Source organism: Oryx dammah, unplaced genomic scaffold (assembly GCF_014754425.2).
Source record: "Oryx dammah isolate SB20612 unplaced genomic scaffold, SCBI_Odam_1.1 HiC_scaffold_9, whole genome shotgun sequence".
Lineage (NCBI taxonomy): Eukaryota > Metazoa > Chordata > Mammalia > Artiodactyla > Bovidae > Oryx > Oryx dammah.
In genome coordinates, this window is record NW_024070193.1 from 10,127,928 (window position 1) to 10,155,760 (window position 27,833).

General features: G+C 57.9%; 2 protein-coding genes across 4 annotated transcripts; both read right to left on the reverse strand.

Annotated features, from left to right (window-relative positions):
* Positions 1–1,284: 1,284 nt before the first annotated feature.
* LOC120868283 lies at positions 1,285–4,909 on the reverse strand. Its single transcript, XM_040247024.1, has one exon. The coding sequence runs from the start codon at positions 4,894–4,896 to the stop codon at positions 1,285–1,287; it is 3,612 nt and encodes a 1,203-aa protein (XP_040102958.1). The 5' UTR covers positions 4,897–4,909.
* An 8,769-nt stretch (positions 4,910–13,678) lies between these two features.
* Positions 13,679–27,071, reverse strand: MST1R (macrophage stimulating 1 receptor). 3 transcript variants are annotated; one of them, XM_040247026.1, is made up of 20 exons: positions 25,530–27,071; positions 22,443–22,631; positions 22,240–22,368; positions 21,910–22,080; positions 21,017–21,177; positions 20,505–20,670; positions 20,255–20,391; positions 19,680–19,841; positions 19,490–19,583; positions 19,123–19,332; positions 18,868–19,014; positions 18,616–18,778; positions 18,344–18,445; positions 18,065–18,268; positions 17,714–17,794; positions 17,379–17,560; positions 17,144–17,253; positions 16,728–16,893; positions 16,206–16,342; positions 13,679–14,218 (listed from the first exon to the last, which is right to left on the reverse strand). In XM_040247026.1, the coding sequence occupies exons 1-20, from the start codon at positions 26,769–26,771 to the stop codon at positions 13,963–13,965; spliced, it is 4,209 nt and encodes a 1,402-aa protein (XP_040102960.1). In that variant the 5' UTR covers positions 26,772–27,071; the 3' UTR covers positions 13,679–13,962. The 3 variants fall into 3 exon arrangements, with proteins under 3 accessions (XP_040102960.1, XP_040102959.1, XP_040102961.1); XM_040247025.1 differs by having other exon boundaries at positions 18,344–18,532; XM_040247027.1 differs by lacking the exons at positions 13,679–14,218; positions 16,206–16,342; positions 17,379–17,560 and having other exon boundaries at positions 16,801–16,893; positions 18,344–18,532.
* Positions 27,072–27,833: the final 762 nt, after the last annotated feature.

Consider the following 27,833-nt stretch of genomic DNA (forward strand, 5'->3'; position numbering starts at 1 on the left):
TCTCTGTCTTTTGTGGAGAGGGCACTCTAAAGATGAGGACCCAGGGTTGGGACAGGGGCGTGGCTTGTTTCTCAACGCTCAGCCAGAGGGGCACAGGCAGGACAGGGCCTCAGTGTTTTGGCTTCGGCCACGAGCTGCCCTCCAGACAGGAAGTAGCGACACAGCCGAGTGCCTCCTCTCACCTCTTCCTGGCCATGGAAGACACAGACCTTTGTTCCTAGCCCCACTCTTCAGAGCTAGACAAGTCAGGGGCCATGGATTCTAGCCACCCCTGACCAATGGGAAGCCCTTTAACACATGGTGGAGTTTGGGACTAAAACAGGTCAGTTGGCGTTGGCATTACCCCATAGTCTCTATTAGGATCTCCTAACGAGATCTGTATCCTATTCACCCTGTGAGCAGGGGTGGCCCGGGTTGGGAGACAGAGGAGGCAAAGGGACCCACAGTTGACAGTTCTGGCTCCCACCAGAGAGGCAGGATAAGGTGAGAGTCTCCATATCCACAGAGGATACAAAGGAGCCTCACCCTCCAGCTCAGTTTGTATCTCCCATCCAGGACCCAGGACTCATGAGCCTGATTTCCTGCCCCATGGCATCAAAGGCCGGCACTCCTACTGCTTCATGTTCTGACTGGCTGACAGAAGGCCCTGCCTGCCTAGCACAGAGCTCCACCGTGGTTCGGACTTGGGAGGGAATCTGCACTTTCAGGTTAGCTCCCCCAAGAAGCCCAGATTCTGACACAGACCCTCCCTTCGAGGCAACAAAGCGCCAGGCCCCCCAGCCATCGGTGGAACTGTTTGGCTATTATCGATGTTGCTGGCCTCGGCCCCTGTGGAGGACCCAATATGAGGGAAGGCAAGCAGTCTTTTCCTCTGGAGCTTGGGGAGGGGGCTCCCCCCCCTTCGTGACTCACTCCAGGCTGTGTGGGTTATTTCATTATGTTTCAAATTGCCATGGCAACTAGCTGGCAATCAAGGGTAATTGAGCTTGTCGCCAGGGCAACAGGGCAAAACCCACAGCAGCCACTCTCTCTGGTTGCCCTTGGGGTACCGTAAAGGTCAGGCTAGCCTAGGGCCAGTATCAGCCAAAGGGCTCTGGGCCTCCCTGGAAAGGACAGAATTGCCAAGGCCCATGGAATTCCAGTGTGTAGAGGAGGGTGTACCTTGGGAGTGCCAAGGCCCCCATCCCTGACCCCACGCCTGCAACCCCTGCCCTTCTCTCTAACACCCTGTGCCTAAAATACGCCATGGTAGTCAAAGCAAGCAGAAACAGAACTTTTATGTGCTCATAGATGGTACTTGTAAATGGCCCACGGGCCCTCCTCGTCATACTCACGGCGGCTGAGCCACAGGCTCTGGAAGGAGTTCCGAGACGCCATGATGGAGCCTCCGAGCCAAGCAGCGACGGCCCGGTGCGGAGAGCCCAGCACGGTGGCACCGGGGCCCAGCTCCTGTCTCAGGCGCTCAGGAAAGCCACTCAACAAGGTGCTGCCACCGTCCAGCACCACATTGGCCAGCAGCTGCTCCTGCTTCTTGGCCTCCAGCCGGCTGATACTGAGGAGGGCTAGTTGTGGAAGGCCCGGCTGATTGACGCCCAGCAGATTCGGTTGGAAGAGAGCCTCCGGGCAGCAGAAGCGCTCAGAGCCCAGCGTGATGACCTGCTTGTCCGGAAGCACAAAGTCCACCCGGGTCTGGGACTGCATGTGGGCTCGCTCAGCCATCATGTCCGTGGCCACGTAGCAGCAGGTCTCTTTAATCTGGTTGACCAGCTCTGCCTTGAGCGGTGATTGGCCACCCGCCAGCAACAGCTGAGCCAGGTATTCCGTAAGGTCGCAACCCGCCACGTCCAGCCGGTAGGTGTCAAGGGGGGCCAGATCCCCAGTGACAATGGGCGCCACGTAGGACGTGCCGTGGCCACTGCCCAGCACCAGCCCAGTGGTGCGCCCGTAAGCATAGAGCGCCAGCAGGGCCTGGTGCACTGTCTGCATGGCTGGCACATGGAAACGCTCGAAGAGTATTTCAGCCACCTTTTCTCGGTTGGTACGTGGGGAGATGGGTGAGTCGGCCACAAGCACAGCCAGCTCCTCGGGCTGCACGCCCAGCCTGCAGTAGAACAGGTGTTGCCACAGCACCTCCAGGGCATCCCAGTCAGAGACCACACCTCGATTTAGCACCGAGCAGGAGGGCTCTTGCTTCTCAGGCACCATGTACCTGGGCTGGCCCTGGACTGGGTGTTGCAGCAGTTGCACACGTGAAGGCAGCACTCTGAGGATGTGGTCCTCTCCAGCCAGCCCGCATTTGGTGAACCCTGTGCCTGTGTCAATCACCACGGCAGCCATGTCCTGGTAGGGGCCCAGCGAGTGGCGGCAGAGCACTGGGAACCGTATGGCCAGAGCATCCAAGGTGGGCACCAGCTCATAGCAGGCCCCGCGGACCAGGCCGAGGTGTGAGACCACCGGCGAGTGGGTCATGTCCTCGTTTGTCAGCTTGAATTGGGGACCCTGGAGCTGAGTGCCCGCTGTGACCACGGGCAAGACCTTGCAACCAGTACCGGGTGTGGTGATCGTGATCAGGGAAAGTTGCTTCTCCTGCACCTTGGGGGAGCTGCCATGCTGCCAGGACAAGAGCTGATGTAAGCTGGAGCTTTGGGCAGCACTGGCACCAACTTTTTCTCTGTTTACATAGACGCAGGTCTCCTCAGGGGGCATCCGGTGTACCTCCACATGGGTAGGCGGGCCCAGTGGCTCACCTTCTTGGCCCAGGGTGGAAGCCTGACCAGGCTCCCTAGTGGTCAGGGCACCCCTTGAGAGGGTGGGCTCATTGGAGATGAGGGGTTCTTGGGAAAAGGGAGGCTGCCTGGAAATAGGGGTTCCAGTGAGAGGAGGTTGAGCAGGAAGGGGGGGCTGCTTGGTGGAGGGGGCCTGCTCAGCTAGTGGGGGCTGACCACCGAGGGGGTCCTGCCCAGCACGTTTGACCTGAGGGCTGTCAGGGTGACAGCTCTCTTTCTGACTGTGGCTGCCTGTATCTTCCTGGAGTGGGGGTCTGAGCACCTCCTGGTTTTTGGCTGCTGGCACCGGCTCTGTGCTCTGCTCTGAGCTCATCCACTGTTGTTTCTTGGTCTGGTCCAGAGAGGTGTCCTGCATCCCAGGGGCATCCAGCATCCAGATAGTGCGACTCCTTTGGTTTTTTTCAGCATCAGGTTTGGACCAGCCAGGATCATGGGCATGGCTCAGGATCCTCTCTCCAAATTGGAGCGGCGTCCCCAGTAGAACAGGCCCACCGAGCATCCCCATCCTCATGGGTGTCTCAGCACCAGGGGAGCCTTGTGATTCCAGGTGGACCCTGGCCTCTTTGGGAACCAGGGCCACCTCTCGGTAGCTTCCCGATGAAAGGCTGGAGGGCACTGGGCTGGACACCATGGCCGTGGTGGACCAGAAGCTGGAACGATCACTGTCAGGGGTGAGGATGGGTGTGGGCAGTGGGTGGGTGGGTTGCGTGCTTTCGGAGGCATAGATGGCTGGGTAGGGGGGCATGAGGCCCACCAGCACTGCCCGGGAGCCCATGGGATCATGGCACAGCAGCCCCATCCTGGTGTTGCCCGTGGCCATGTCAAACACCAGCACACGGTCTTCCACAGCATCCCGGAACTGGCAGGTAGGGGCACTGGAGGCAGGTATTTGCGTGGCTTCCCTGGGAGGTACTGGGGCTGGGTTGTGGCCGCCTAACTGGTAGGCAGACGGTGGCCTGCTGGAGCAGGGGTTGTTGCAAACATTGAGGGGCTGCTGACTTTGCTGAGTGCTGCGGATCTCGTGGCTGTCCCTCTGGCTCTTGGGGGTTCCTGGGGGCCCTGAGCCTGGTTTGGGGCTGCCTGGCCTAGAGATACTGACCAGGGGCTTCTCCACTTGGTTCTTGGGATGCCTGGGTAACACTGGCCTTTGGGTAACCTCACGTACCTGGGTCTGGTCCAGGGATTTGTTTAGGGTGGGTGCTGGGGTGCGAGGCTCCTCCTGAGGATGGAAATTCAGTTTGTTCTGGCAGGATGTGACCCCTTTGGAAGAATCCAACTGGACTGCCCATTGGTTGCCGTATTTCCCAGGCAAGAGGTCTTGGGACAGGCCCTTGGTGGCTTTGGTATCAGTCAGGTGGTCAGAGTTGCAGGGGTAAGATTCTGCTCCTGCCATTGAGATTGGATCCAGACCTGGAGTACTGGCCCGAGTTGGAGTTGGCGCTGGAAGAGCCTGAACCAGACCTGGGCCCTTGCCCCGGCCCTGATCATGACTTGAAGCCAGAAAAGGACCTTGGGCTGCAGGTGAGCCATCCTCCCCTGAAGGAATATACGGTAGCCATCGGCTCTTCCTAATGCCTGCTGGGGGAGTCTGCTCCGGGCTGCAGGGGCCTTTGCCCCAGCCTACGAGGACTTTAGCTGGAGCCTTGCCCTCCCCCACCACCTGCACCTGAAGCCGGGAACAGTAGAGTCCATGCTGGGCCATGTCACTGGTGGCATCACCGCGCGTGTACACTGGTAGGGCCAGGGTCCTATTCTCCGTGACGAGATGTGTTTGGGCTCCCATGAAAGAGCCTGGGAATGAGCTAGTGGAGGGGAGTCTCGGGGTATCCTGGGAGGCCCTCTCATAGCCACATTGGGAGGTAACCTCTGTAGGCTCCCGGAGGTGCTGGTGACAGGGCTCATGAGTGTGGGCCTGGGAGGCTGAGCCATAGGCCCCATCAGAGTTGGCCTCGGTGGACAATGGCACCTCGTGCCTCGAGGATGTGGATCCTGAGTTTATCCGTGGTTCCTGGGACCCTCTAACACCACCCCCCAGCTGCTGGCTGCCAACTGAGGGGTGGCCCTGGGGGCCCGATGGATCAGGGCCCCCCACTTTCTTGGTGACTTCCATAATCCTGCTCCATGCCCTAGGTGCCCTGCCCCCACTTCATTGCCATGGCAACCCCACACATCACAGCGCCCCCATGACCTGGGGGAGGGTGAGAGAGTGTGGGAAACCAGGGGCCCCACCCCCCTGAGGAATGGAGGCCTGCCCAGGGAATCTTGGGTAATGGAAAGACCAAGGGATCCCCGTGAAGTCTGGCAACACTAGACTGTCCTCCTCTCTCTTGGACAGTCAGGTAGTCACTCTGCCCAGGCCAGCCCAAGAGCAAGGGTAGAGCTCCTGGAGGTGAAGGCCCGTGTAAGGGGAAAAAAGTGTAGGCAGGGAAGACGCCGAGGGAAGCCCCTGGGTTCCCAGTCTACCTCAGATGCCAGACTTGGCTCTTTTTCCCCATTTCCCACGTGGCAACCTGATGCTTAAACCCTGACCCACGGATGCCATTCGAAGTGTGTGAGGCCCGTGGGGAGAGAGGGGAGGCCAAGCCTCTTCACCACTCAGTCCTGAGAGGCGGAAATGGGTGAGGGGCTCAGATTCAGGCTCTAACTCCCCTCCCCCATGTTCCCCGGCTCCCGCTCCAGGGACAGCTGCTCCTTGGCAGTCTTTCTGCTCCAGATGGTTTTCCTCTGCCTGTGCCTCCCAGAGCCCCTCCCCAGAGCCACATGTCCCTGAGGCCCAGCCCAGTGTCCCCCAGAGGTGGGGATGGGGGTGACACGGGTGGGGGTGGGGCCTCTGCTCAGAACCTTCCAGTCACAGTGCTCTAGCTCTTGTCACACTGTGTCAGCCTCACGCTGGCAGAATACTGGGCATAGGGCTAGGCCCTGGGGAGCACTGGACCAGCCAGAGAACAATTACGCAATGGGGCACAGCAGGGACACAGAGGTTAGGGGACTGCCCACACCGAGGGCGCAGGGCTGGTTCCACGCTGGAGGTATGGCGGGTGAAGGACTGGGTACTGGGGCCGCACACAGTGAGGACAAATGGGACAAAGGACTGGGCTTGGGCAGCACACACGAAAGGAGGGTATTAGACCAGGTGGGCGGTTCCACGCTCCATTTCGTAGATGGGCAGACAGAGGGTCCAGGAGGCATGGGACCCTCCTGGCCCACCAGCCCAGGCCCAGTTGAGCCTGGCAGCCATAGAGAACAGGCTCAGTTTGGGGACCGCCCCCATTGCCGAAGGCCTGGGTCTGGAAGTTCTGACTGGGTTGGGTCAGACCTTCCTCCCGCCCCTGGGCCTCTTCCCTCTTGTCCCCCAGGGCTATTCTCTCAGGCTTCAGTCTTTCTACCCAGGAAACAGGTCTGTGGAGAATGTGGCTGTAGTCTTGTCCTCTGAAACGGTGTGTTTTCACCAAAGTTAAAAATAGTGCTTACGGTTGGCCGTGGGGTGTGAAGCGATGTGACCAGGGACCAAGGCTAGCTTGGTGCTTCATCTGTACCTTCCTGGGCGAAGCCTGACTCAGCCACGGCTCAGGCCCCCAGGGCCCCTCCCCATTCCCCAGATGCCGCTTTTGATGAAGAAGAGGGACAGTGGTCTCTGGACACACTATGGTCCAGGAAGGTGGCATGACCCAAGGCTCTGTGGCCTGCGTGTGCGTGCATTCACACACACACACAGGCTTGCTGAAGACTATTCACCTCAGTAATCTCTGTCCCCGAGCATACTGCTTTTTTTTTTTTTTTTAATCTGGTTTTGTTTTTCCCTGTGACAGAGATGCTAGTAGCAGCCTGTTGTGCTTGTGGGAGGGCTGGAGTCGGGGGGGCGGGAGGGAGGCCCTGAAAATCACTGCCTGGCCATCCCCTGAGCTATCCCCCCACCTCCTGAGGAAGTGAGACATAACCCTTTCTGCCAGGGCTGATGTCCTCAGCGACAAACTGACCTAAGAAGGGTGTGGCCCACGAAGGAAGGACCAGAGAAGGCAGTCTGGAGCAGAGATGGCTTTTTCCACCTGGGACGCAAACACCCCTGATGGCAAAAGAGAACACTGACTGCTATGGATTGGGCGCTTCCTCTGCGCCTGGCAGTGCTGAGCACCGCGAGCCAGCCTCACAGCAATTCAGTGAGAGCCGGGTGCTGTCATCCTTATTTTACAGATGAGGCAATCAAGGCACAGGGAGGAGAGAGAGACTGCAGAGGTTGCAGCTAGCGAGTTGTAGAGCGGAGTCTGAGGCCAGGCCACCACACTCGGGACCCACACTTCTGCAACTTCTGGTGCCACAACTGGGTGCCATGCCCAGGGCCACGCGGGCATGGACTCTGCTGGAAGGGAACCAACATGCCTCCCTTCCGAGCTCTGCAGCCTCAATCCCTCGATACTCACGCTATATCCCACTTGGCTCTGCTGCTTCTCCCGGTAGCTTAGCAGGCGGCTCAGGCCTGGGAGAGGGCATTTTCCTGGCAGGCACTAAGCCAGAGCCTCCCAGGAACCTGGCGGTGCTGAGTAGGGGCTAGTTACTTACCCTGTGGGACCAGGCTGAGTCTTTTGTACTCACAATTCTTGGCTGATCAAAGCCCACTCCGCTTCATCCAGCTAAGGGGAGGGGCAGCGGGGCAGTCAGAGAAGCTCCTGGGCTGGGCCCCTTCTACCCAGCCCCTCTTGGGGATCAGGCAGGGACATTGCCCCTGTACCCCTCCCCCCAACATGTTTTTAAATAGTCTCTCACCAGGAAGAAGGGCATCCAATTCTATTTCTGATTCTGGAAAGTGAGGAGGGCCAACGTGTTGCCATGGCAACCTGGAGAGCCCCTCCCCCCCGGCTGAGCCCATTCCCCAGGCTGAGGGCTGCCTGGGATGAAGGGGCCAAGAAGCAACAGGGAGGAGCTCAGTCTGAGGGGATGGCCATACCAAGACTCCTCTGTGAGGGCAGGTTTCAGCCCTACCTCTCTTCACATTTCACCTGACCCACTCTGGGCTGGCTCGGAGAGTTGGGGGAGCCCCAAACCCTGGGAAGAGGGTCAGACTCCAGGAGATGGGGACAGTCCGCTCACTCTGAGAAACCCTCCTTCCCCATGGATCAGGCTGGAATCCTCCTACCCAGGAGGCTCTGGGGACGGTAGGCAGGAAAGGCCCCGTGAGCAGCCAAGTTCCCCAGACCTAGTTTTTCAACACAGACGTGTCTTGGGCTCGGTGGTGTTCCCAGGGGTCAGCTCATCAAGTCCCTGGCTCTGCACTCTTCCAGGTGACCTGCCTTCCCCGCCCTGTACTCTGGGAAGACTCTAGACATCTTAAAAAAAAATCTAGGATCAAAAGGAGCCTTAAGGGGACTTTCCTGGTGGTCCAGGGACTAAGACTCTGCACTCCCTGATGCAAAGGCCCTGAGTTCGATCCCTGGTCAGGGAACTAGATCCCATATGCTGCAACTAAAGAGCCCCTGTACCTCAACTAAGACCTGGTGCAGCCAAATAAATAAATAAAATTAAATATGTAAAAAAGAAGTCTTAAGGGGCTCCCAGTGCAGCCAACCACTTGCCAATGGAGTGAAAAGCAATGCAGCAGCTCATCCCTGCCTACTGTCCAGGGGCTCAGACACCAGCCCTGTGTCCCAGAGGCTGCACATGGGTAGCACTTAGATCTGTGGAGGGAGGGCACTCCAGGCAGGAACACAGCCCAGGCAAAGGCAGGCTTCTGAAAAGCCCCCTGAAAGGACCTTGTTATCAACCCTCTCTGGGTGGGTCTGATGGGAAACCAAAGCCCTCCAGGAGGAAGGCTGTGTCTGCCACCTCTCAGCTCTATAGCCAGCACTCTGCGTTTTCCTCTCCTCCCTGGGAACCCTAACTTCCTGCTTCCCGGGAAGCCTCTTCTGGCCCAGGGGCACCATCCCATGGAGCTGGCGCCTTCTCCCTGCCCCATTCCCTGCCTAATCCCAAACAATGGCAGTTACGGTGCAGAGAAGACCAGCCCTAGAGGAAGCTATGGCTGGATGAGGGGTGATAATACACCTCACCTGGGATGTGAAAGGCAGAATCCAAGAGTGCGGGAAGACGTGTCTTTTGAGCTCTAAGGCGCAGGGAAATTTAAATAACAGATGTTTAAACAACCTTCCCTGCAAGCCATGGTGCAGTGACCCCTCTGCTGTGATGTGTTACAGCTTAAAAATAGCCCACAATGAACCGCTCTGAGCTCCAATTGACTCAAGCTTACGTAACTCTGCGTGAAAGATGGCCAGCCTCACCAGCCACGAGGGAAGCAACGGCACAGCCATCCTGACTGCGGTCCACAGCTGGCTGAGGGGCTGCGGCCAGCTCCCACCCCCAACTTCCCTGGGACACCCCCCCCCCCCCCGATCCAGCCAGGAGTCAGGAGGGAGGAAGAGGGAGTCCTTGCTGCCGGAAGCAGGGCCTCAAGACTACTGAGAAGAGACCTCCCACCACACCTGCGCTGACAATGTGAGGAGGGCTGCCTTCCCGCATGGTCCCTGTGGAGGGTGGGGAGACTTTAAGAACAGATGGCTGGTCAAAGAGAGCGGGGCAGGAGCCCATGGGGGCAGAGTGATAGGGCAGCCCAAAGAATTCCTTTCCCCCTTTGAAGAGGGGACTCCCCAGCTCGGAGAGACATGTCAGCAGGACCGATGGCTAGCTGAAGCTGTCACTACCGTGTAGCCCAGGGGAACTACAGAGGAGCCTTGGGGAGACTCTCCTGGTGGTCCACGGACTAAGACTCCACACTCCCTGATGCAAAGGCCCTGAGTTCGATCCCTGGTCAGGGAATTAGATCCCACATGCTGCAACTAAAGAGCCCCTGTATCAAAACTAAGACCTGGTGCAGCCAAATAAATAAAAAATAAATAAAATATGTAAAAAAAAAGAAGTCTTAAAGGGTTCCCAGTGCAGACAACCACTTGCTAATGGAGTGAAAAACAATGCCTGTTTCCCCAGCAGCTCATCCCTGCCTATTGTCCAGGGGCTCAGACACCAGCCCTGTGTCCCAGAGGCTGCACATGGTGGCACTTAGATCTGTGGAGGGAGGGCACTCCAGGCAGGAGCACAGCCCAGACACGTGGGCTGTGTGCCTCTGGGGACCTCTAAGTCTCCAGGTCCTGGCTGCACTGGAACCGGGGCTGGCGGGGAGTGGGGGGACTTGTGGCACAAGAAAGGGAGATCTGGCTTCAGAGCTAATTGAATCCTTCGATCTTGGCCACCAGCTGCTTTTGAGTCCCGTCTTCCCTGATGCATTCCCAGATCCCAACTGCCTGGTCTAAGATCACAAGTTTGCGAGTGGCTAAACCAATATGAAGGGGAATGAATGAGAGAAAGGCAAGGATGCCCCTGGATCTCATGCTCCATCTACCTCTGCCTATGCAGAGCCCCAGGGATTCAGCAATGTCCCTCTGCTCCCACCATCTGAGCTCAGAATAGCAACCATCACGGGCTGGGTCCCACGAGCTCAAGCTCCCACAGAGCAACAATGAGACTGATGAGGGCCAAAGCCGAGGACCCTCCCGCCACCTGCAAGGCACAGGCTGGCTGTCAAGACCATTAATACCTCTGCTTCCCTTCCAAGGTCCAGCTCCTGGATGGGTGGAGCCAAAGTTGTGGGCAAATGGGTAGCCACGGAGGGACAGGAGCTGGTGCTAGGCTCTCTTGGCATCTAGGCTCATCGGGCTAAAAACTCTGACTGGAATGAACCCCCAAAAGAGTGGAGGGAGAGACTAAGGCTCAGCTGGCGCCCAGTGCCAGATGGGGAACGCTGGGGGTGTTTCTTCAAGTCATCCCCCCTCCTCCAGGCTGGAGTAGCTCCACCTTTGAGCTGACTGGACTCTCACACGGACAGAGCAGAGGCTGTGGGTGAAGAGATGCTCAGTTCCTGGGTCTTCACGGAGGAGAGTTCTCCAGCTCAGCGTGGAGTAATAGGTGTTTTTCACCAGGGCCTGGCAGATGCCAGATCAGCGCTCGGTTATCGATTCTTAGGGCTGCTTCTCTCCAGGCAGAGGCACTAAGTGTGAAAGATGCATGCTGGGCCTTCCTGAGCCTCAGACCCTCCCAGGAGCACCCATAGCCCCCCAACCCCACCCAGCCCTGGGGGAGGGGTGGGTCTCCTACAGCTGTAGGGAGTTAGTTCATGTAGTGGCATCAGAGGTGGACCCAGGGCCTCATGGGCTGCACCAAGAGAATGACCGATGAAGTCATTGTCCCAGAAAGGTCTCAGGGTTTGAAATAGGGTTGTGTCTGGAGCCCTCAGGGGCGACCCCTAGAGAGCCTTTGGATCCCTGTGGAAATTCTCTGAAAGGCTGGGGCTTTGGCATAAGGGGAATCCCAGACCAGACTCCTGGTCCTCACCAAAGCAGGTTGGTCTACCCCATGTCTGCCCTCCAGGTGCCAGACGACACTGACGCCACTGGGCAATCAGGAGGGTGTGAGTCATCTGCCTCTTCCTCAGCCCCAGCTCCCAGCCTGGCCTCCCTCCAGCCTCTGTTGGCACCTGCTGGCCCCCAATCCCACTGGGCTGCAATGGAGGGAGATGAGGCAGACGAGCTGACACCCACTCCCCACAGCTCACGATGGGAAGACCGGACTCCCAAAGCCGTGGGAGAAAGCTGCGCTCATCCCATCCAACCCCAGTGACAGGCCCGGGCTCAGGCCTCCCCCAAGGGAGAAGTGAAAAACAAATAAATAAGGGAAAGGCAACCCAGGTTTCATGAGTCCTGGAAGCCACTCAAAGTTCCTGTTCTGTTCAGCCCATGGCAGGCAGCCAGAACTAACCCCTCCTTCCCTGGTGGCCCAGGCAGGAACTGGAAACCCTAAAGCAGTTCCATCTTCAATCACTCCAGATGAACGTAGGACTATCAAATGGCTCTGAGAACAGAGTTCAGAGCTTGGGGGCTTCAGTGTTAGGGAGAGGCGGTGCAGTTGTGTCAAGCACCTGCTTAAGTATGTCCCCTCCCTGGAGAATCCTGGCCCTGGAGGCCCTTGGCCTAGAAACAGGCCTGAAGCCCCACATTTGGCTACATGGGAAACTGACACCCGCTGAGCGTCTTCCGTCTCCCTTCTCTCCTCGATAAGCTTCCCTCCCATCCAGAGAATCCCCTTCCTCTCTGAGTCTCTCTCTTATATATATATATATATATATATATATATATATGGCTGCACCAGGTCTTAGTTGCAACACATGGACTGTTTAGTTGCAGCATGCAGGATCTTTAGTTGAGACATGCAAACTAGCACGTGGGATCTAATCCCTGACCAGGGATTGAACCTGGGCCCCCTGCATTGGGAGCATGGAGTCTTTAGCACCGGGGAAGTTCCCTGAGTCCCTTTCTTATCCCTTTCTTATCTGGACTCATGATAAGCCCATGGTCCCTAAGCTGCAGAGGCCCACTGGGGAAGGAGCCTCAGTCTAACTTCAGTGAAGCCTCTGAGCCTTGTCCTCACTCCTCACCCAGCTCCAAGCCTGGGGTCACCCTTAGATTCCCAGGATGAGATTAGGGCACAAGGACTACCAGGCGGAGGGATGGAGACAGTCCTTTCCAACTGGTACGGGGACCACAGCTGTGGGAGGGTTCCAGGACCATTCCACTCACTTCTCTCCCAGCATCAGGGGTGACACAAGGCAAGGAGGGAGCCCCCAGAGGTCCCTGGCAGAGTGTGCAAGGCTACAACCTCCTTCTCTGTGCCTGCACTCTTGGGCATCAGGGGTGAAGTGGTAAACAGGCAGACAGAGCCCATCTCTACCCCTCTTTAGCTTCTAGAGCCCTGATCTTCAGACTCTTGCACAAGAGCTTGAGTCTCCATTTAAGCTTTACCTACCTGTCCTCAGAGTCCTTCAGGTTCCCATATCTGGGCCTCCCTCTGACCCGAGGTGACAGAGTGGGCAACAGATGGATAGAAAACAGCTAGGCAGTTCCAGTCCCAAGGAGATCCCTACTCTGCTTACCAGGGGGCTCTTGCCCCAAACCCAGGGTTCCATGCATGACAGGCCAGAGGGCTGGTGACTCAAAGGGGCGGGAGCCTACTTCCCTTAGGATGAGTCAGGGTCCCCCAAATGATGAGAGAGAGGCCGCAGGAAGCCTGAGCAAGAGAGAGGACCCACCATGGTGCAGGTCCGGGGCCCAGTCACCCTGGTCACCCAGGTGTCCACATCAAACGGGGCCCAGTGGCCCCCTCAGCCTTAAGGGCATGGGGGAGCAGCAGTCCAAGGAGGAAGTTGCTCTCCTTCTCCGGTGGAGCTGCCCCTCTAGTGGCTATTGTACTGTGGCCTTGATGAGTATAAATAGCCTGAGCCGTCTGCACCTCGAAGCTGGTGCCTTGAAAGTGTGGAGCTGAGGCCTTGCTGCAGGCTCATCTCTCTCAAGGCTGCAAGAGCAATGCTGGCATGATTGGGGGAGAGGGGGACAAGTCTCCATGCCTTAACAGTGCATGGGGGCGGGCAGTTAGGGGAAGGGTGCAGGTGGAGCAGGGAGCCCTGGAGTGGGGCTAGGGCCTGGGCAATGGGATGGCGGACTGGACAACAGCAGAAACCATCGTGGCTGCTGCATGTCTGGGTTTTCAACCCACCCCTCTTGGTTCCATGTGAAAGTCCCCAGGGGCCTGTATTCTAGATGTGGGCCTGGCCTGCCCTTCCTGTTCTCTGGAGCCTTGCTAACCCAACCCCTTTCCAGCCCCAGGGCCTTTGCATGGGCTGTTCACTCTGACAAAACTCTTCCCTCAACCATTTCTGGCTCACTTCCTATCTGACAACATCCCAGCGAAAATGTCACCTCCTGGGGTGGCCTCCCTTACCTCCCTCTTCATCTATCTAGGGCTGTCCTCCATTCCCTCAGAGCAGCCTGTCTTTTCCTTTCATAGCATTTACCACAAAGTGTACTTAAATATTCATTTATTCATTTACTGATTTAAGGGCCAGTGGTCACCACTGAGTCCCCTGTGCCCAGCAGCCAGGCACATAGCAGACACCTCATAAATACTGCATCAAGGATCCCCGCACTGGCTCCTCCTGAGGAGCGAGAGACCAATATGCCTTGCAGTCCTCCTATGCCCCTGAAGGTGGAAGGACCGGGACACGGCAGAGGCCAGCCCAGAGGCAGCTTGGGGTAACTGCTACCGCTATGCAGGTCCAAGCCCCAAGGCCTGCCTGGGGCTAAGGTCACGTGGGCCTCGGTGGCTCTGAGAGGGGCCGGGGCCGCCCTGGGCTCCTGTGCACTGTTGGGGACGGTGACTGTTCCAAGGGCATGATTGCCTTGTCAGGGGCCCCAGGGCCCATGTTCACGTAGGCCACAGGCAGCTGCACGTAGTGATCCCCTCGCAGCGCAGCCACCACGAGTGCCACTTCCCCTGCTAGCTCTCCGAAGGTGGGTCGTGCCGTGGGGTCCGCCGCCCAGCAGTGCTGCATCACAGTGTACCTACCAGGGAGAGGAAAACATTAGGGGCATGGTGCACCCCCACCCAGAGCTTCTAGGCTATCCAATTGCACTTAGCCCCCTGGCAGGCCACAGCAGATGAGAGCGGGTGACATGGCTGATGCCTTGCCTCACCCAATTACAGGGAAGCTCTTATTATAACTGCCTGCCTTCCCACCCTGGCAGAGGTCGAATTGCCTCAGGGTTTGAAAGGCTGGACTCCTGTGTCCTGTGACCTGGGCTCTGTGATCTCAACAAGTTTCTTAACCTCTCTGTGCCTCTGGATCCTTCTCTGATCACAGAGCTGTTGGGGCATAAAGTGAGAAGACTCCTATGAAGTTCGGAGCTTAGGGCCCAGCTCATAAGCTATCGCAGTTACCATCACAAGTCTTCCAGGAAGGAAGCCCAGGTCTGAGGAAATGGGGATTCAAAGCCCTGAGATTGTGGGGCAACTCATTGGCATCATATGGGCTTTCCTGGTGGCTCAGGTGATAAAGATTTTGTCTGCAATGTGGGAGACCTGGGTTCGATCCCTGGGTCAGAAAGATACCCTGGAGAAGAGAATGGCAACCTACTCCAGTATTCTTGCATGGAGAATTTTATGGACAGAGGAGCCTGGCGGGCTACAGTCCATTGGGTTGCAAAGAGTCGGACATGACTGAGCAACTAACACTTTCACTTGTCTTTCACTTTCTTTGGCACTATGGATCCCAAGCAGTTTCTTTGTGTTTGTCTGGTGGGTCCTAACACATGCCCCTTTATCTTGGAAATGTCATCCCTGCCCTAAATGATACTAAAAGTGCCCTACACATGATAATCTCGTATAATTCTCAGACTTCTGAGGGTGGTACTGTGATCACTCTAACTCTGCAGATGAGGAAACTGAAGCCCAGAGACAAGGGACTTCCCCTGGTTTAGAGGATACTGGCATGGCCCCCTTCATTCTCCCTGTGGTTGCTGATGGCTCTTGACTGAGGTGCCCTTTAGGAATTGCCCTAGGCAGAAAAGAAATGCCTCCTCCAGGCTCACACACCTTTCTCCTGGACAGCTGTAAGCAGTGACTGATGTATCTCTGGTGCAAAGACCTGGGCCCCTGGGTCTTAACTTCAGAAAACTCTGAAGGGCCACCCCAACTCCAGAGATCCCAGGGGATGGACAGCAGCCTCTTTTACATCTGCATCACAGCTCTACTTCTTTCCTACCTAGTCCTGCTTCCCTTGCCCCCAACCTAGGAATCAACCACCTGCATATGTGTAAATCTCCATCTCAGAGTCTGTTTCAGGGAGCCTGACCTGGAGGCAGAAGTTAATTTCCCTGACTTTGAAGCAGATGCATCAGTGAAATAAATAATGAAAAGGAAAAGCAAGGCAGGCAGGGCTGTGAGGAAGGGTTACTCATACCCTTCTGGAACACAAGCTGAGTGAGGCAGGAATCATTAACCACCTTTACCTATGACCTGGTTCTTCCCGTTCTAACCTCAAAGACCTGAGCATGGCTAAGGCATGCGTGCTGCTCATGAAGCTGAACCACCTGACAGGCACTGATGAAACACAGCTGCCGCCATGCCTCTGGGAACAGGGAATATGAAACTATATCCAATGAAAAACAATTTCTGATCTGGAGATGTGGAGGGGGCTTAGTGTGGGAGCTAATGGAACCTTTCCTTGAGCTTAAGCAAGTGGAAGCAATGGAAAACAGCCCCCCTTGCTGGGGACTGTGGGGAGAGGAGTGCTGGGAAATGAAATCACTGGCCTCAACCAATGATTAGGAATGCTGTTACCATGGCAACCATGATCTCCTTCTAGCACCAAGCCCTGGTGCTGGTGGAACCAGTCCACAGATGAGGAAACTGAGGCCCAGAGAGGGTCCCTTTCTAGGTCAACCTGAGAATGAGTCAGAAAGCCAGGCAAGAACTCTGTCTCCAGCCCCCTCCTTCCCTTCTTGTCTCTAGGTCCCAGCTCCCTCCCCATCACCATGTCCATATACTCACAGAGAATCTGGGCAATACTCAGGCTGGGGCAGGCGCCGACCCTGGGCCAGGAAGTGAGTGAGGTCAAAAGGGTCGATGTGGGGGTATGGAGGGGCACCCCGTGTCAGCAGCTCCCATAACAGCACACCATATGACCACTGTGGGAGGGGACAGGTGAAGGGACTCAACTCTCAGCTCAAATCTGGGGACAGGTGGACCCCTCCAGGTCTGCTCCCTCCCAGAGCCTGCTAGCTGGAAATGAGGGGCTCCACCCCCAAATTGGAATTGTTCTTCTATACCTCACAAGCATCTTTGCTCTGTCCCCACCCACCACCCCTGAGCCAGCCCAAAGTTGGGGCTCAGCAAGGCCTGGATTGCCTGTGAAGAGCCACCTCTTGCCCTGATACCTGCCCAGAGATGGGCAAATGGTCTGTGAGCACCACCCAACACAGGGTTCCCTGGGCTCATCAACATCCAGAGTTGAATGGGCAAGGCCGAGTGTTGTCTGAGGCTGGGTGGACTCTGGGGCAGGTGGGGCCTCACCACATCGGACTTGGTGGTGAATCTGTAGGTCTGCAGGCTCTCCAGCGCCATCCACTTGACAGGCAGGCGAGTGTGGCGGTGCTGTTGGACACTGTAGTACTCCTTGTCCAGGACATCACGGGCAAGACCAAAGTCAGCCACCTTGACCGTGAATGACTCATCCAGCCTGGAGGGGAGGATCGCACTCAGGACTGGTCCCCACCAGGCCCGAACCCATCTATCTCAGGCCCTCACAGGGTTTCTGAGCCACAGCATCCAACCCAAGCCTGCACTGGGCAGACAGAAAAATGGAGGACCAGAAAGAGAAGGACATGTCCAGGGCTATAGAGCAAGGAATGGAGCGCGGGCCTTCCCTGGGGGCGCCTGCAGCTGCATGCCCCGGCGCTCCGCCCCCTGGCTTCTCTCTGGCCACTCACATGCAGTTCCGAGCAGCCAGATCCCTGTGCACAAACTTCTGCTCAGCCAGGTACTCCATGCCGTGGGCCACCTGCAGGCCGAAGCTGATGAGGTCCTTTACTGTGGGATTCTAGGGGTGCGGAGCACAGGTGGTCCGATAGGTGAGGGCAGAGCAGCTCCATGCCCAGCTGCTGCCCAAGCCCCCTGCTACCTATCCACCCCCGAGAACCCAGGGTCAGCTAAGCACTGACTGACCCGCTGGGGTGAGCGGATAAACTGCAGCAGGTCTCCGTGGCGCATGTAGGGCAGCAGCACGCGGGGCAGCCCTTCTGGGGGCAGCACGATGCCAATGAGAGCCAGCACGTTCGGGTGGTGCAGACGGCGCATGAGCAGCCCCTCGCGCAGGAAGGCCTCCACCTCCTGCACCTCTGTGATGCCTGCAGGGAGGCTGGAGTCAGGCCCAGGGCGGGGAACCCCTTGATAAGGGTCAGATGGGGAAACGGAGGAAACAAAAGTCTCCCGCTCAGGGTCACGGAGCCGAGTGGTAGCACAGCAGGGATGAGGACACTCCCAGCCTCTGTTCCACTTACGACTCAGAGACTTGATGGCACAGTGGATTTGATTCTGGGCCTCGTCTGTGTATTCTCCATGGTAGACAACTCCAAAATGGCCTGATGAGGGAGAGATGATGAGGGGGCCCCAGGGCCCAGAGCACACACCACTCCTACCCACTGGCAACCAGACCTCAGAACTCCAACTCCTGATGGCAGAGCCTGCAGCCCTCCCATACCCACTTAATCTGCACCCAAACCCACTGAAGACAGAGTTCCTATTTCACAGATGAGCAAATGGAGGCTCAGAGTCCTGCCCGACTGTTCCTCAAGCCCGTGTCATCTCAGGACTCCATCTCTCCCCCGCTCCACCTGGTCTGGCACCCATACCTTTGCCAATGACTCGGTCAGCGTGGGTGACCACCCTTTCATGGGGAATCAGTACATCCTTGACCTCAGCCAGGAGCACAGAGTCCAGGTCCCCAAGCTGGATGGATCCTTTCCGCAGCAATGGGACACGGGGCCCATCCCCGCTGTCTGGGGAGGATATTCTGTGGACCTGAGTGGAGGAATCCTGGCCAGTGATAGGAGGGGCTGCGGAGGAAGAGAAGGAATGAGGGGCTGGCGGAGCAGACAGTACGGTCCCGCCTAGCGCCTCCGGCATCTCACCAAGGCCATTTCTGTAGTCAGAGCCTGAGCGGAGCAGAGGCAGAGGCGTGGCTCCAGGGGTCCGGTCCAGGGAGGCCAAGTCTTCCAGGTTCGAAGAAAGAACTGTGGACAAATGCCTGCTAGCAGCCAGCCACTCCAAGGTCCTAGAGGCTGACCCAGACCCAGGAGGTGTGGGCAGACCCCCAAGGCCTGGACAGAGAGAGGATATAGCAGCTTGGAGACGTCATAGTTTGGGGGTGAGGGCTGGGTCAGGATGGCAGTGGAGGGCTCACCTAGCTGCTTCCTCCGGTGGTAACTGAAGACCAATATGGCCGCCAGCACAGCCACAAGCAGGAGCAGAGCCAGGAGGACACCGAGGAGTGTGCTCTGGGGGACCCCTTCCAGACCTGGCCGCACCACCTTGCCCAGGGTGTAGCACCCACCATCCACGCAGACCTGGGGGCATTAGGTGGCGGCTCAGGCCCAGCCTGTAGACTGGCCCCCACCACCCGAGTCTCCTGAGGAGGGCCAACAGAGCTGCCTACCTGCAGTGGGGCACCGTCCTTGCCAAGGTGCAGGGAGGGGGGCAGGGGGCAGACGACCACATCCCCCCGTAGCTCGTGCTGGCAACTCTTGCCACTCACAGTCACATTCACAGCCACGCAGTCGGCCACGGTGCCCAGCCCGATGTACTGCAGAGACAGTCACGGGGGCTGGCCAGTGGCCACCCACCCCGCTCCTTCGGCGAGGCTGCAGCCCTACCCCCTCCACTGTCCTCACCCCTCATCCCCCACACCTACCTCAAACTTAATGGCATGCTCCTCAGGCTTCAGGGGGGCCAGGTTCTTGATGGGTGGGTGGGGTGGAGGCAGGAAGCGAAAGCCAGGCAGTGTGTAGCCAGGAGCTCCATCCCCACGCACACTCAGGTTCCCTGTCACCCACCCTCGGCGGCCTCGGACCACGTATTCGGGCAGGCGGCACCTGTGTTGCTCCGGGAGCTGCCCCTCACACTGCAGGGCCCAGGTGAGAGCGGTAAGCCCCGGTATCCTACCTTCAGCCACCCCGGCCCCCTGAACCCAGCGTGGGCTGGAGCTGAACTCAGGGGACTGGTGTGGCCTTCCTCCCTCCTGGCGAGTGCCCGCTCAGCAGCTGCCAGCGCCCACTCACCCTGTTCTCCACTGCCCTGACCCCATCATGGAATGACAGCGTGAGGTGCCATGCTGAAGTCAGATGCTGGCCACGGATGGTGATGTGGGAGCCACTGTGGAGGAGAGCGGGGTGGTGGGCCTCGGGGTGCTCTCTGAGGTGGGATCCCTCATCCTTCAGAGACCAGAATGAGCGAGGAGGTGACACTTACGTATAGCCACATTTGGGGCTGATCCCCAGGACAATGGGGTCTTCCTGGTAGTGGAAATTCCAAGAGCCAGGCACCTCGGCGCCCCCTACCTGCAGGCGAATGGGAACGCTGGCAGTAGCGGCCCCAGGGGGCGTGGTGCATAAAAGCTGCCCCTCGCTGACCCTGCAGAACATGGGGATTGGGCTCAGGGGCACCTTCCAAGTGATGGCCAGGCCCAGCTCCTCCAGGGGCCAATAGACCCCTCCCAGTTCTTCTATTGGTCATCTCCCCGATCTGCCCAAACTCCATGGTCTGTTTGAAGACAGGGTGGTCCCAGTAAAGCCTCCAAGAAGTCAGGGAGGAGCAGGGGCCCCACAGCGCTGGCTGCAGCCAATGGACACTATAATGGGCTCTCTCACCATCCCCAAACCACCTCTGGGCTGGAGGGAGCAACAGACACTTCTTCCTGGACCATTCCCTCCACTGAGTGACTGAGCCCTCCTCCCCTACCCTGTTGGGGATCCAAGCCCTACCTGGTGAGGGTTCCCCTTTGTGGGACCCTGTCGCCTCCCATCCCCCTTCCCACTGGCTCTTACTGTTTCAGCGGGCACTCAGTCCCATTGACCAGCACAGCCCGGCTGGTGCCAATAGACAGGCCTCGGCCTTCAAGGGTGAGGCAGGTACCTCCTGCCCGAGGGCCAAAGAAGGGTCGGACTGCTGTCAGCACTGGTTCCTAAGAGGGCATGGAGGTGGCTTAGCTTGGAATAGGAGGCCCTCCCCTCCAAACCCTTCCCTGCCCAAACTGCCCACCTGCCCAAGGACACAGACAAGGCAAGGTGACCTCACCATGAAAGAGAAGCCTCCTAGCATGGAGGTGCCATCTACCCGGAAGTGCTTGCCCAGTGGCATATTGGTGACAGTGAGGCTGACGTTTGCAGGCCCAGCTACCTGTGTGCTCAAGGGCTCCAGCTCACACTCAAAATCCTCTATGAAGTCCTTCCGGGGCAGTCGGCTGGGACATCAAGGGAACTCAAGGTCGGCCGGGGTGGTGGGTCACACAGGCCTACTGGCCTGCCCACCACAAATCACAGGTCTCCTCTGAGCTTAAAGATATCATCTATCTACCCATGCCTCAATCCTGGGTCAACAGGAACTCTCGGTGCAGGGACTAGTTTGGCCATAACTCAACAGACAGGTAAGGCACATGCAGGCTCAGAAAGGAATAGAGGTGTCACCCCAGACACAAAACAAGCAGAGCCACCGCAGCTTGCCTCACGCAAACTGAGGACAGGATCTCACAGCAAAGGGGCTGCTTGGTTACCCACATCAGGGACGGAAACAGCAGGGACCAGTCATACCTGAGGTCTGAGTTGCCTTTAGGTAACAGTCGGCAGGGACTTCGACCCACAGTGACCTGATGGGTGCCTTCAGGCACCAGACCAGGAGGGTACAGGTAAAAGTTGGTGCCACATAGGGTCAGCCTTGTGCTGCCCCTTAGGGGTCCACTGCGGGGATAGAACTGAAAGGGGGAGGAGAACATAGCCTGAGTCCCTCTGTGGGCCAGGACTCTCAGGCCTGTCTGCTTCCCCCTAAGTTTTCTGCCATACTCCTTGCCTGCCACACTCTCCGGTTGCCCTAGGTCATGCTTGTGTGCTGGATGCTAAGTCGCTTCGGTCATGTCTGACTCTGTGTGACCCTACGGACTATAGCCTGCCAGGCTCCTCTGTCCATGGGATTCTCCAGGCAAGAATATTAGAGTGGGCTGCCACGCTCTCCTACAGGGGCTCTTCCCGACCCAGGGACTGAACCCTCATCTCTTGCATTGGCAGGTGGGTTCCTTACCGCTGGTGCCACCTGGGAATCCCTTCACTCTAGGTCAGCAGTCCCCAGCCTTTTTTGGCACCAGGGACTGGTTTCACGGGAGACAGTTTTCCATGGACCAGGAAGAGGAGAGATGGTTTGGGGATGATTCAAGCACATTGTATTTATTGTGTACTTTGTTTATAATCTAATGCTGCAGCTGATCCAACAGGAGGTACTGATCTGCAGCCCGGAGGTTGGGGACCCCTGCTCTAGCTCACATGCTAGTCCCCATTCAATACTATTCTGTCTCAAAGTCTTTGAATGTGCCCTCTTTGTAGCTACTTAGGACATCCCAGACCTGAGGAAGATCATGGTTAAGACCTGCTGACTCCCACCCCAGGCCCAGCAGGTCCCATCCCTTAACTGTGCCCTGCCAGGCAAGCCATACCTCAGTAAGCTCGGGTGGGCAATAGTCCTGTTGCCAGGAGCCAGGACACTCCTTGTGCCGGCCACACATGCCCCCACACCATCCACAGCCCATGAAACGCTGTGCCCGCAGGCAGCGCCCACAGGTGAGGAAGTGGCGACAGCCAGGGCCCCGGATCGGTACCTGGAAGAGCTGGAACAGACCTGGCTGAAGGGGGAGGCTCAGCCCCTATAACTCCTGGTCCCACTGTAAATCAGGGTGGTGAGACCTGTGTGTCAGTGCCTCCCTGGATTCCAGCGGGAGTCTGTGCTCCCAACAGCCCAGCCCCAGGCCCTACCCTGCCCACCTTACCTGGTCCCCAGAGGCAAAGAGCAGGTGGTCCCCAAGGCGTCTGACACCCCGATGCACGGGCTGCCCATTGCTGCCCAGTGAGAAGTTGGACACGTACAGCAAGTAGTTGAGAGACCTGGCCAGCTCCACCTGGGACAGACTGGCTATAAGCAAAACAGGGACAGGGATCCAGGAACGAGGGGCCGCGGAGACGAGGGACTCACCTGCAGGATGCGCCCATCGGCTGTGCCCATGTGGGCCACTGTGACATTGTCGAGGCGCGTCACGTACAGTGCCGTGACCTCCTCTGGTCCCAACAGCCCGTTGAATAGGTCCACCCGTAAGAGGTTGCGGCTGACGAGCAGAGGGAAGTGGCGGCAGCTGATATTGGGGCTGGAGACCTCCAGACCAGGCTAGGGAAGGTCAAAGAAGGAATCACGGCTCACCTCCATGTGCTGAACCCTTCGGGCCTCTGTCAGGGACCACAGTGGCCTAAACTCCCACCTCTCACCTGGCCTGGCTGGAGAAGGACCCAGACCTGCCAGGCATCCCACCTTCCACCATGCGGCTTTCAGATGTAGCCAGGCCAAGGAAGAAGGCCAAGGCCAGAAGGCTGGCTCCCCCACCCGGAGCCTGGCCCTTCCCTGCCACAGCCATTCTGATAACGTGTTATGGAGCCTTCCAGAGACAACCCCACTCTGTTCTCACTACCACGCTGCGGAGTTGGCTTCTCTTATCACTCCTATTTTACAGATAAGGAAACGGGCTCAGAGAGGTCTGCCCACCTGTCAAAGGCCTTGTCACCTCCCAGGAGAGGAGCCGGGTTGACAGTCTTGAGTTCCTGACCAGAGTCCTCTCCTGCCCCCTGCTGGTCCTGCCCCATATTTCAACAAACCCTGTCACCTCTTAAGGCTTCAAAGTCTCCACCTGCTTAAGGAGCTGAACTCTGAGATTAATTGGGCGGCATGGGCTTGGTAACATGGTCCTTCTCCCTGAGACGCCAAAGATCTTCCGGCACCTCCAGCCGCCACCTGTATCTCCTTAGAGGTACAGGAGGGATAAACTAGGGCCTGAAGGCCTGGGTGCCAGTAGACACTAATTTCTCTCCTGTTTTTAGCAGGAAGGTGTCTGGGGGACACCCAGTGCCCCAGGTCAGGGTTGTGGAAGCTTCTGGGAAACCAGAAGTGAAGGTATGGATGCAAGGGTATTGGAGCTGGATGCAAGGTACAGGCAAGGCTCTGTAGCCCTAGTAGCTTGGGACCCTCCCTTGCCAGCCCTAAGGGTCCTCCTCCTGATAGGAGGCCCCTGTCTGACAATGTGTGCTTAACCCAGTCCTGAGACCTCAGCACTGATTGTAAGTCTTAGAGCAAGACCTCAGCATAGAGCTGGGCCCTGAAACTCCACACACTGGATCTATAGCATGGGTGGGTGGGGACTAGGAGTCTGTCCTAACTGGAGGTGAGTAAAAGTCCTGATCCTAGCGGGAAGCCAGCCAGGTGTTTTCTGTATGACTCAGGGACAGGTGGGGCTGTGTGCTGGAAAAGAGGCCCTACCCTAGTCAGAGGCCCTACCCTGTCTATGTGCCCCTGGGCTCCAGGGCCTTAGCTCTGGATTCCTAGGCTTTTCTGGGGACCCCAGCCTCCTGAAATCACTGATGTGTCCAGTACCCTGTAGAGGAGGGTGACTCCACCAGACTCAAACCCCACCTGAACCCATGGAGGGCAGGGACCAGCTCTGAGGCCCTCAGGCTTCGTGAGGGCAGCCATAAGGAGCACAGAGTGGCTTTCCTCCTAGAGGCTGTGTGCCCAGTCACTGGACAAACATGGGACAGGCTGGTTCACACACTGCCTGGGGGCCTAGCCAGACTGTGGGCAGGGCTGGAGATTAGCCCTTTCGAGCCTTGTACTGCCAAGTGGGTCTGGGTGTCTTCTGATCTCCTGACCCCTAGCCAAGTCAGAGAGAGGTCCTGATTCCCCAGAGAGAAGGAGAGGAGGACAGTGAGGGTTCCCTACGCCCAGACTAGGGATTCCCACCCCTAGGGCCTCCTCTACCCAGATGGAGTCAGCTGAAGGAGGAGGCTGAAGATCTCCCCCTCTTCGTTGTGTGTAAACTCTCCTGCCACTGGGGCATCAATCAGAGCAAGAGGAGACAGTGAAGAATGTCACAGCAAGGCCAGAGCCACAGGGCAGATAACGACTCTGAGACCAGTGACTATGGATTAGTTCCCTGAAAGGCCACTTGTCCAAGGCCATTCCTTCATTCATTCACCCATTTTCCTTGGTTTAATCTGTTGTAAGTAGGGTGGGACTGTTTCAGTGGCCTCAAGAAGTCAGTTTTAGGTTTGTCCTCAGGGAAAAAGCATTTTAAGGACCATCCTCTTAGTCTCTATTCCAGCTCCCTAACACCATGGCTGAAGGGAACCTGCGCAGGGTCTGCCGGGAGGAGCACCTTGTTCAGCTTAGGCTGGGAGACCTCCTTCCTGGGATGAGAAGGGCCCCAACTATGGTGAAAGAAAGCCTGGGACTCCTGCATGGTGAACCAATCCAGCCAGCCCCTCCTAGGCCTTTACTCATAAGCAGATGTTTATAGTTGCTTGCACAAGACCGGGGTGAGTCTCCTGGAATCCACTAGAGCCAGGCCGCCTTCCCACTATGTCCTGATTCCTCTCCCAGTCACCCCACTGAGAGCAATCAGTGATGAGTGGGTCCATAAAGCCTAGGGCAGGCAGGCTCCCTGACAAGCACCCAACTTTCAAGGCCCAGAAGGATCTATGGAACAGGGGTGGAGGGGGGCATTCTCTGACAACTCCTGCCCCACCCTCTTGGGAAAGCAGAGCAAAACAAGCGCTCCCATAGGGAAAGTGAAACTGTGTTGGTGAGTAGATGTGAGTCTGGGTGAATTTGTGAGTATCTGCCTGTGTATCGGGGGTGAAGGGCTGCTTTTTGTGTGTGTCCCTAATTGTATAAACTGGGGGCAGGTAGAAAGGGACAACCACCATTGTACCCAGAGTTTGGAAGTATGCCTGGCAGAGAGATAATTATGATGCAATCCAATTTTCCCATAACCAGGGAAATTACCCAAAAAAGCAAGAGGCCATGGTAAGTGAGAGGGTGAAACAGGAAAAGGGTTTAGCAACAGGATCTAGCCTGGCCAAATGAGATTTCAGTATGCCATTTGACTGACTCCCCCTAAGAAACTGGGTGGAAGAGAAAGCTTCTCCCCGCCTGCCTTCCCCCTCCTAGACCCTCTCAGCTGTGGATGGGAAGTGAACACACACTGCTCACAAGTGAGAGCTGCTTCCTTCTGCTTACCGCATCTGGGCAAAAACTGGGCAACTGGAAGAAGTCCAGCCCTCGCCGGAGGCCAGGAGGAACGGGAGGCTCACAACAGTGCTCTACGCCCTGCTCGATGAGACTGTCCAGCAGGTGGACCGGAAATGCACAGACCACAGAATTGGGATCCGCACCTGGGCGGCTGTCTCTGCTAGCCGAGAAGACCCCGAAGAGCACTTGCTGCCCCTCAGGGATGCTCAGCTCAGCGGCTAGGTGGCCGCCCACTGGAGCAGTGTGGGCTGCCCGCAGCACCGGGTAGGGCTGCCCACCCTGATGGGCCGCGCGTCGCCGGCGTTTAGGGGCGAAATGGCAGTCAAGGACCAGCTCTCGGTAGTCACCCAGGTCCGTCTCGACAGCACTGAGCCGTGCCAGGCGCGTGTGCAAGGCGCCAGGAGCAGCTGCCACGTCGGTGGGCTGTACCATCAGGAAATAGACGAAGGCTCCGGCGTGGAAACTATACACATATTCGATGCGGTAGGAATCGAGGTGCTCGGGCAGCACCGAGAGAGCTGCGAAGCCTGCTGCGAATCCTGAACCGTCGGCCTTGAGCCGCCGGATGGACACTGAGAGCGGGCTGAAGCTGGCGGCCACTGCCGAGTCCAGTGACGATGCCACGTACAAATAGGACGCCTGGCCCTGCTCAACCACAGTCACGAGGGTGCCCAGAGGGCTGGCTACACAGTCGGGACAGTCCTCTGGCCGATTGTGCTCTGAGAAAAGGCAGACCGGTGGAGCCAGGTGCAGGGCTGTCCCGCCTGGCTCTACCTCATGCAGGAAGCAGCGGCCACGAAGGCTGGAGCCACAGCTGATCAGTGCGGGAAGCGCGGGTTCCAACACCAGAACCTGTGCATCTGTGTCTCCTGGAGGGCCGTGGGGGCCTGGGCCACAGGCCTCACACGTCTGGCAGCCAGGGGCCCCAACAGGGCCGGTGGCCAGGCTCTCAACCGGCTGCAGATCAGGTCCAAGCACATGCAGACGATTGCGTGTGGCCACGAACACCGCACTCCCTTCCCTGCCGCCCTCGTAGGTTGCAACGGCTTGTACTGGACTGCCGGCGGAGAAGCTGGGCACCGAGTACTCCACAGCAAAGTCGCGGGAAGCAGCATACGGGATGCGCGGGCACTGCCAGGACCCGCCAGTCTCGGGCACCGCCGGCAGCGTCGGTGGCAGCAGCAGCAGCAGTAAGAGGAAAGGCTGCAACAGCGGCGGGTGGAGCTCCATCGAGGCCCAGGTAGGGCCCCGTGGAGGTTTCCTCAGACCCGGGCCTGGCTGGGAGCAGACTCGAAGTCTGGGTTGGGACCCGCGTCGAGGGTCGATTCTGGGAGCCCCGGGGCAGCTGACCCCACCAGGACTTCTGAGATGCCCACCGCCCTCTCCTGCCCACAGTGGCCGAGCGCCTGGCGCGGGCGGACACACGGAGACAGAGAGGCCGCCTCACCTGTTGCTCTTGTTGCCGCTCCCAGCCCGAGATTAGAGCAAAGTCTGTCGGAGCTACCCCGCCGCGGCGGACAGGACCAGGGCGTGGGGGCGGGGCCGTGGGCGGGGCCTTCTGGTTGGCTGGCTGGCCTAGCCCAGCCCCTCTGCCTAGCCGACTTTCCCGGCCCTCGGAAGCCTGGGTCCTACACCTACGCTTGGGCCCTTTTTTCTCAATGGCCTGTGGGTGAGTGGGTGTAGAGTGGCCCGGAGAGACGTTTAGCAGATCTGAGCTGTCCTGTCCCGCCCCCTGACGATCGACTGGGCGGAAATGGGAGGGGTTGCCCCAGCGCGTTTGAGGACCATTTGGTATCCTTCTTCTCTCGGCTCCAGGATACAGCAACATCCTCAGACACTCGTTCCTGGTCAGGGCCCAGGGAACCCTTCTTGTGGGGACCAGAAGTCAGGAATGTGTGGAGAACCAGAGGGGAGGTGTGAGGAGACCCCAGGAGTGGCACTACCCTCTTTGAAAGTGTTATTCAGTCGTGTCCGACTCTTTATGACTGTTGCCCACCAGGCTTCTCTGTCTGTGGGATTCTCCAGGCAAGTATACTGGAGTGGGTTGCCATTCCCTTCTGGGACTATCCCTCTGTGGACCTGCTCTGGGCTGACTGCGACAGGATGGCGATCAGAGGCTACTGCCTTGCATCCGGCCTGCCCAGGGCAGTGGGAGTTATAAGATGGGGCCCACCCTGTTGGCTGGATCTTAGAGTCAGAGGAGAAGCAACTTACATGGAGGCCCAACCCTAGCTCTGGTCTAGCTGCAGGGATGGGGTCAACAGAACACAGGCTGGCCTTGCTTCCTGGTTC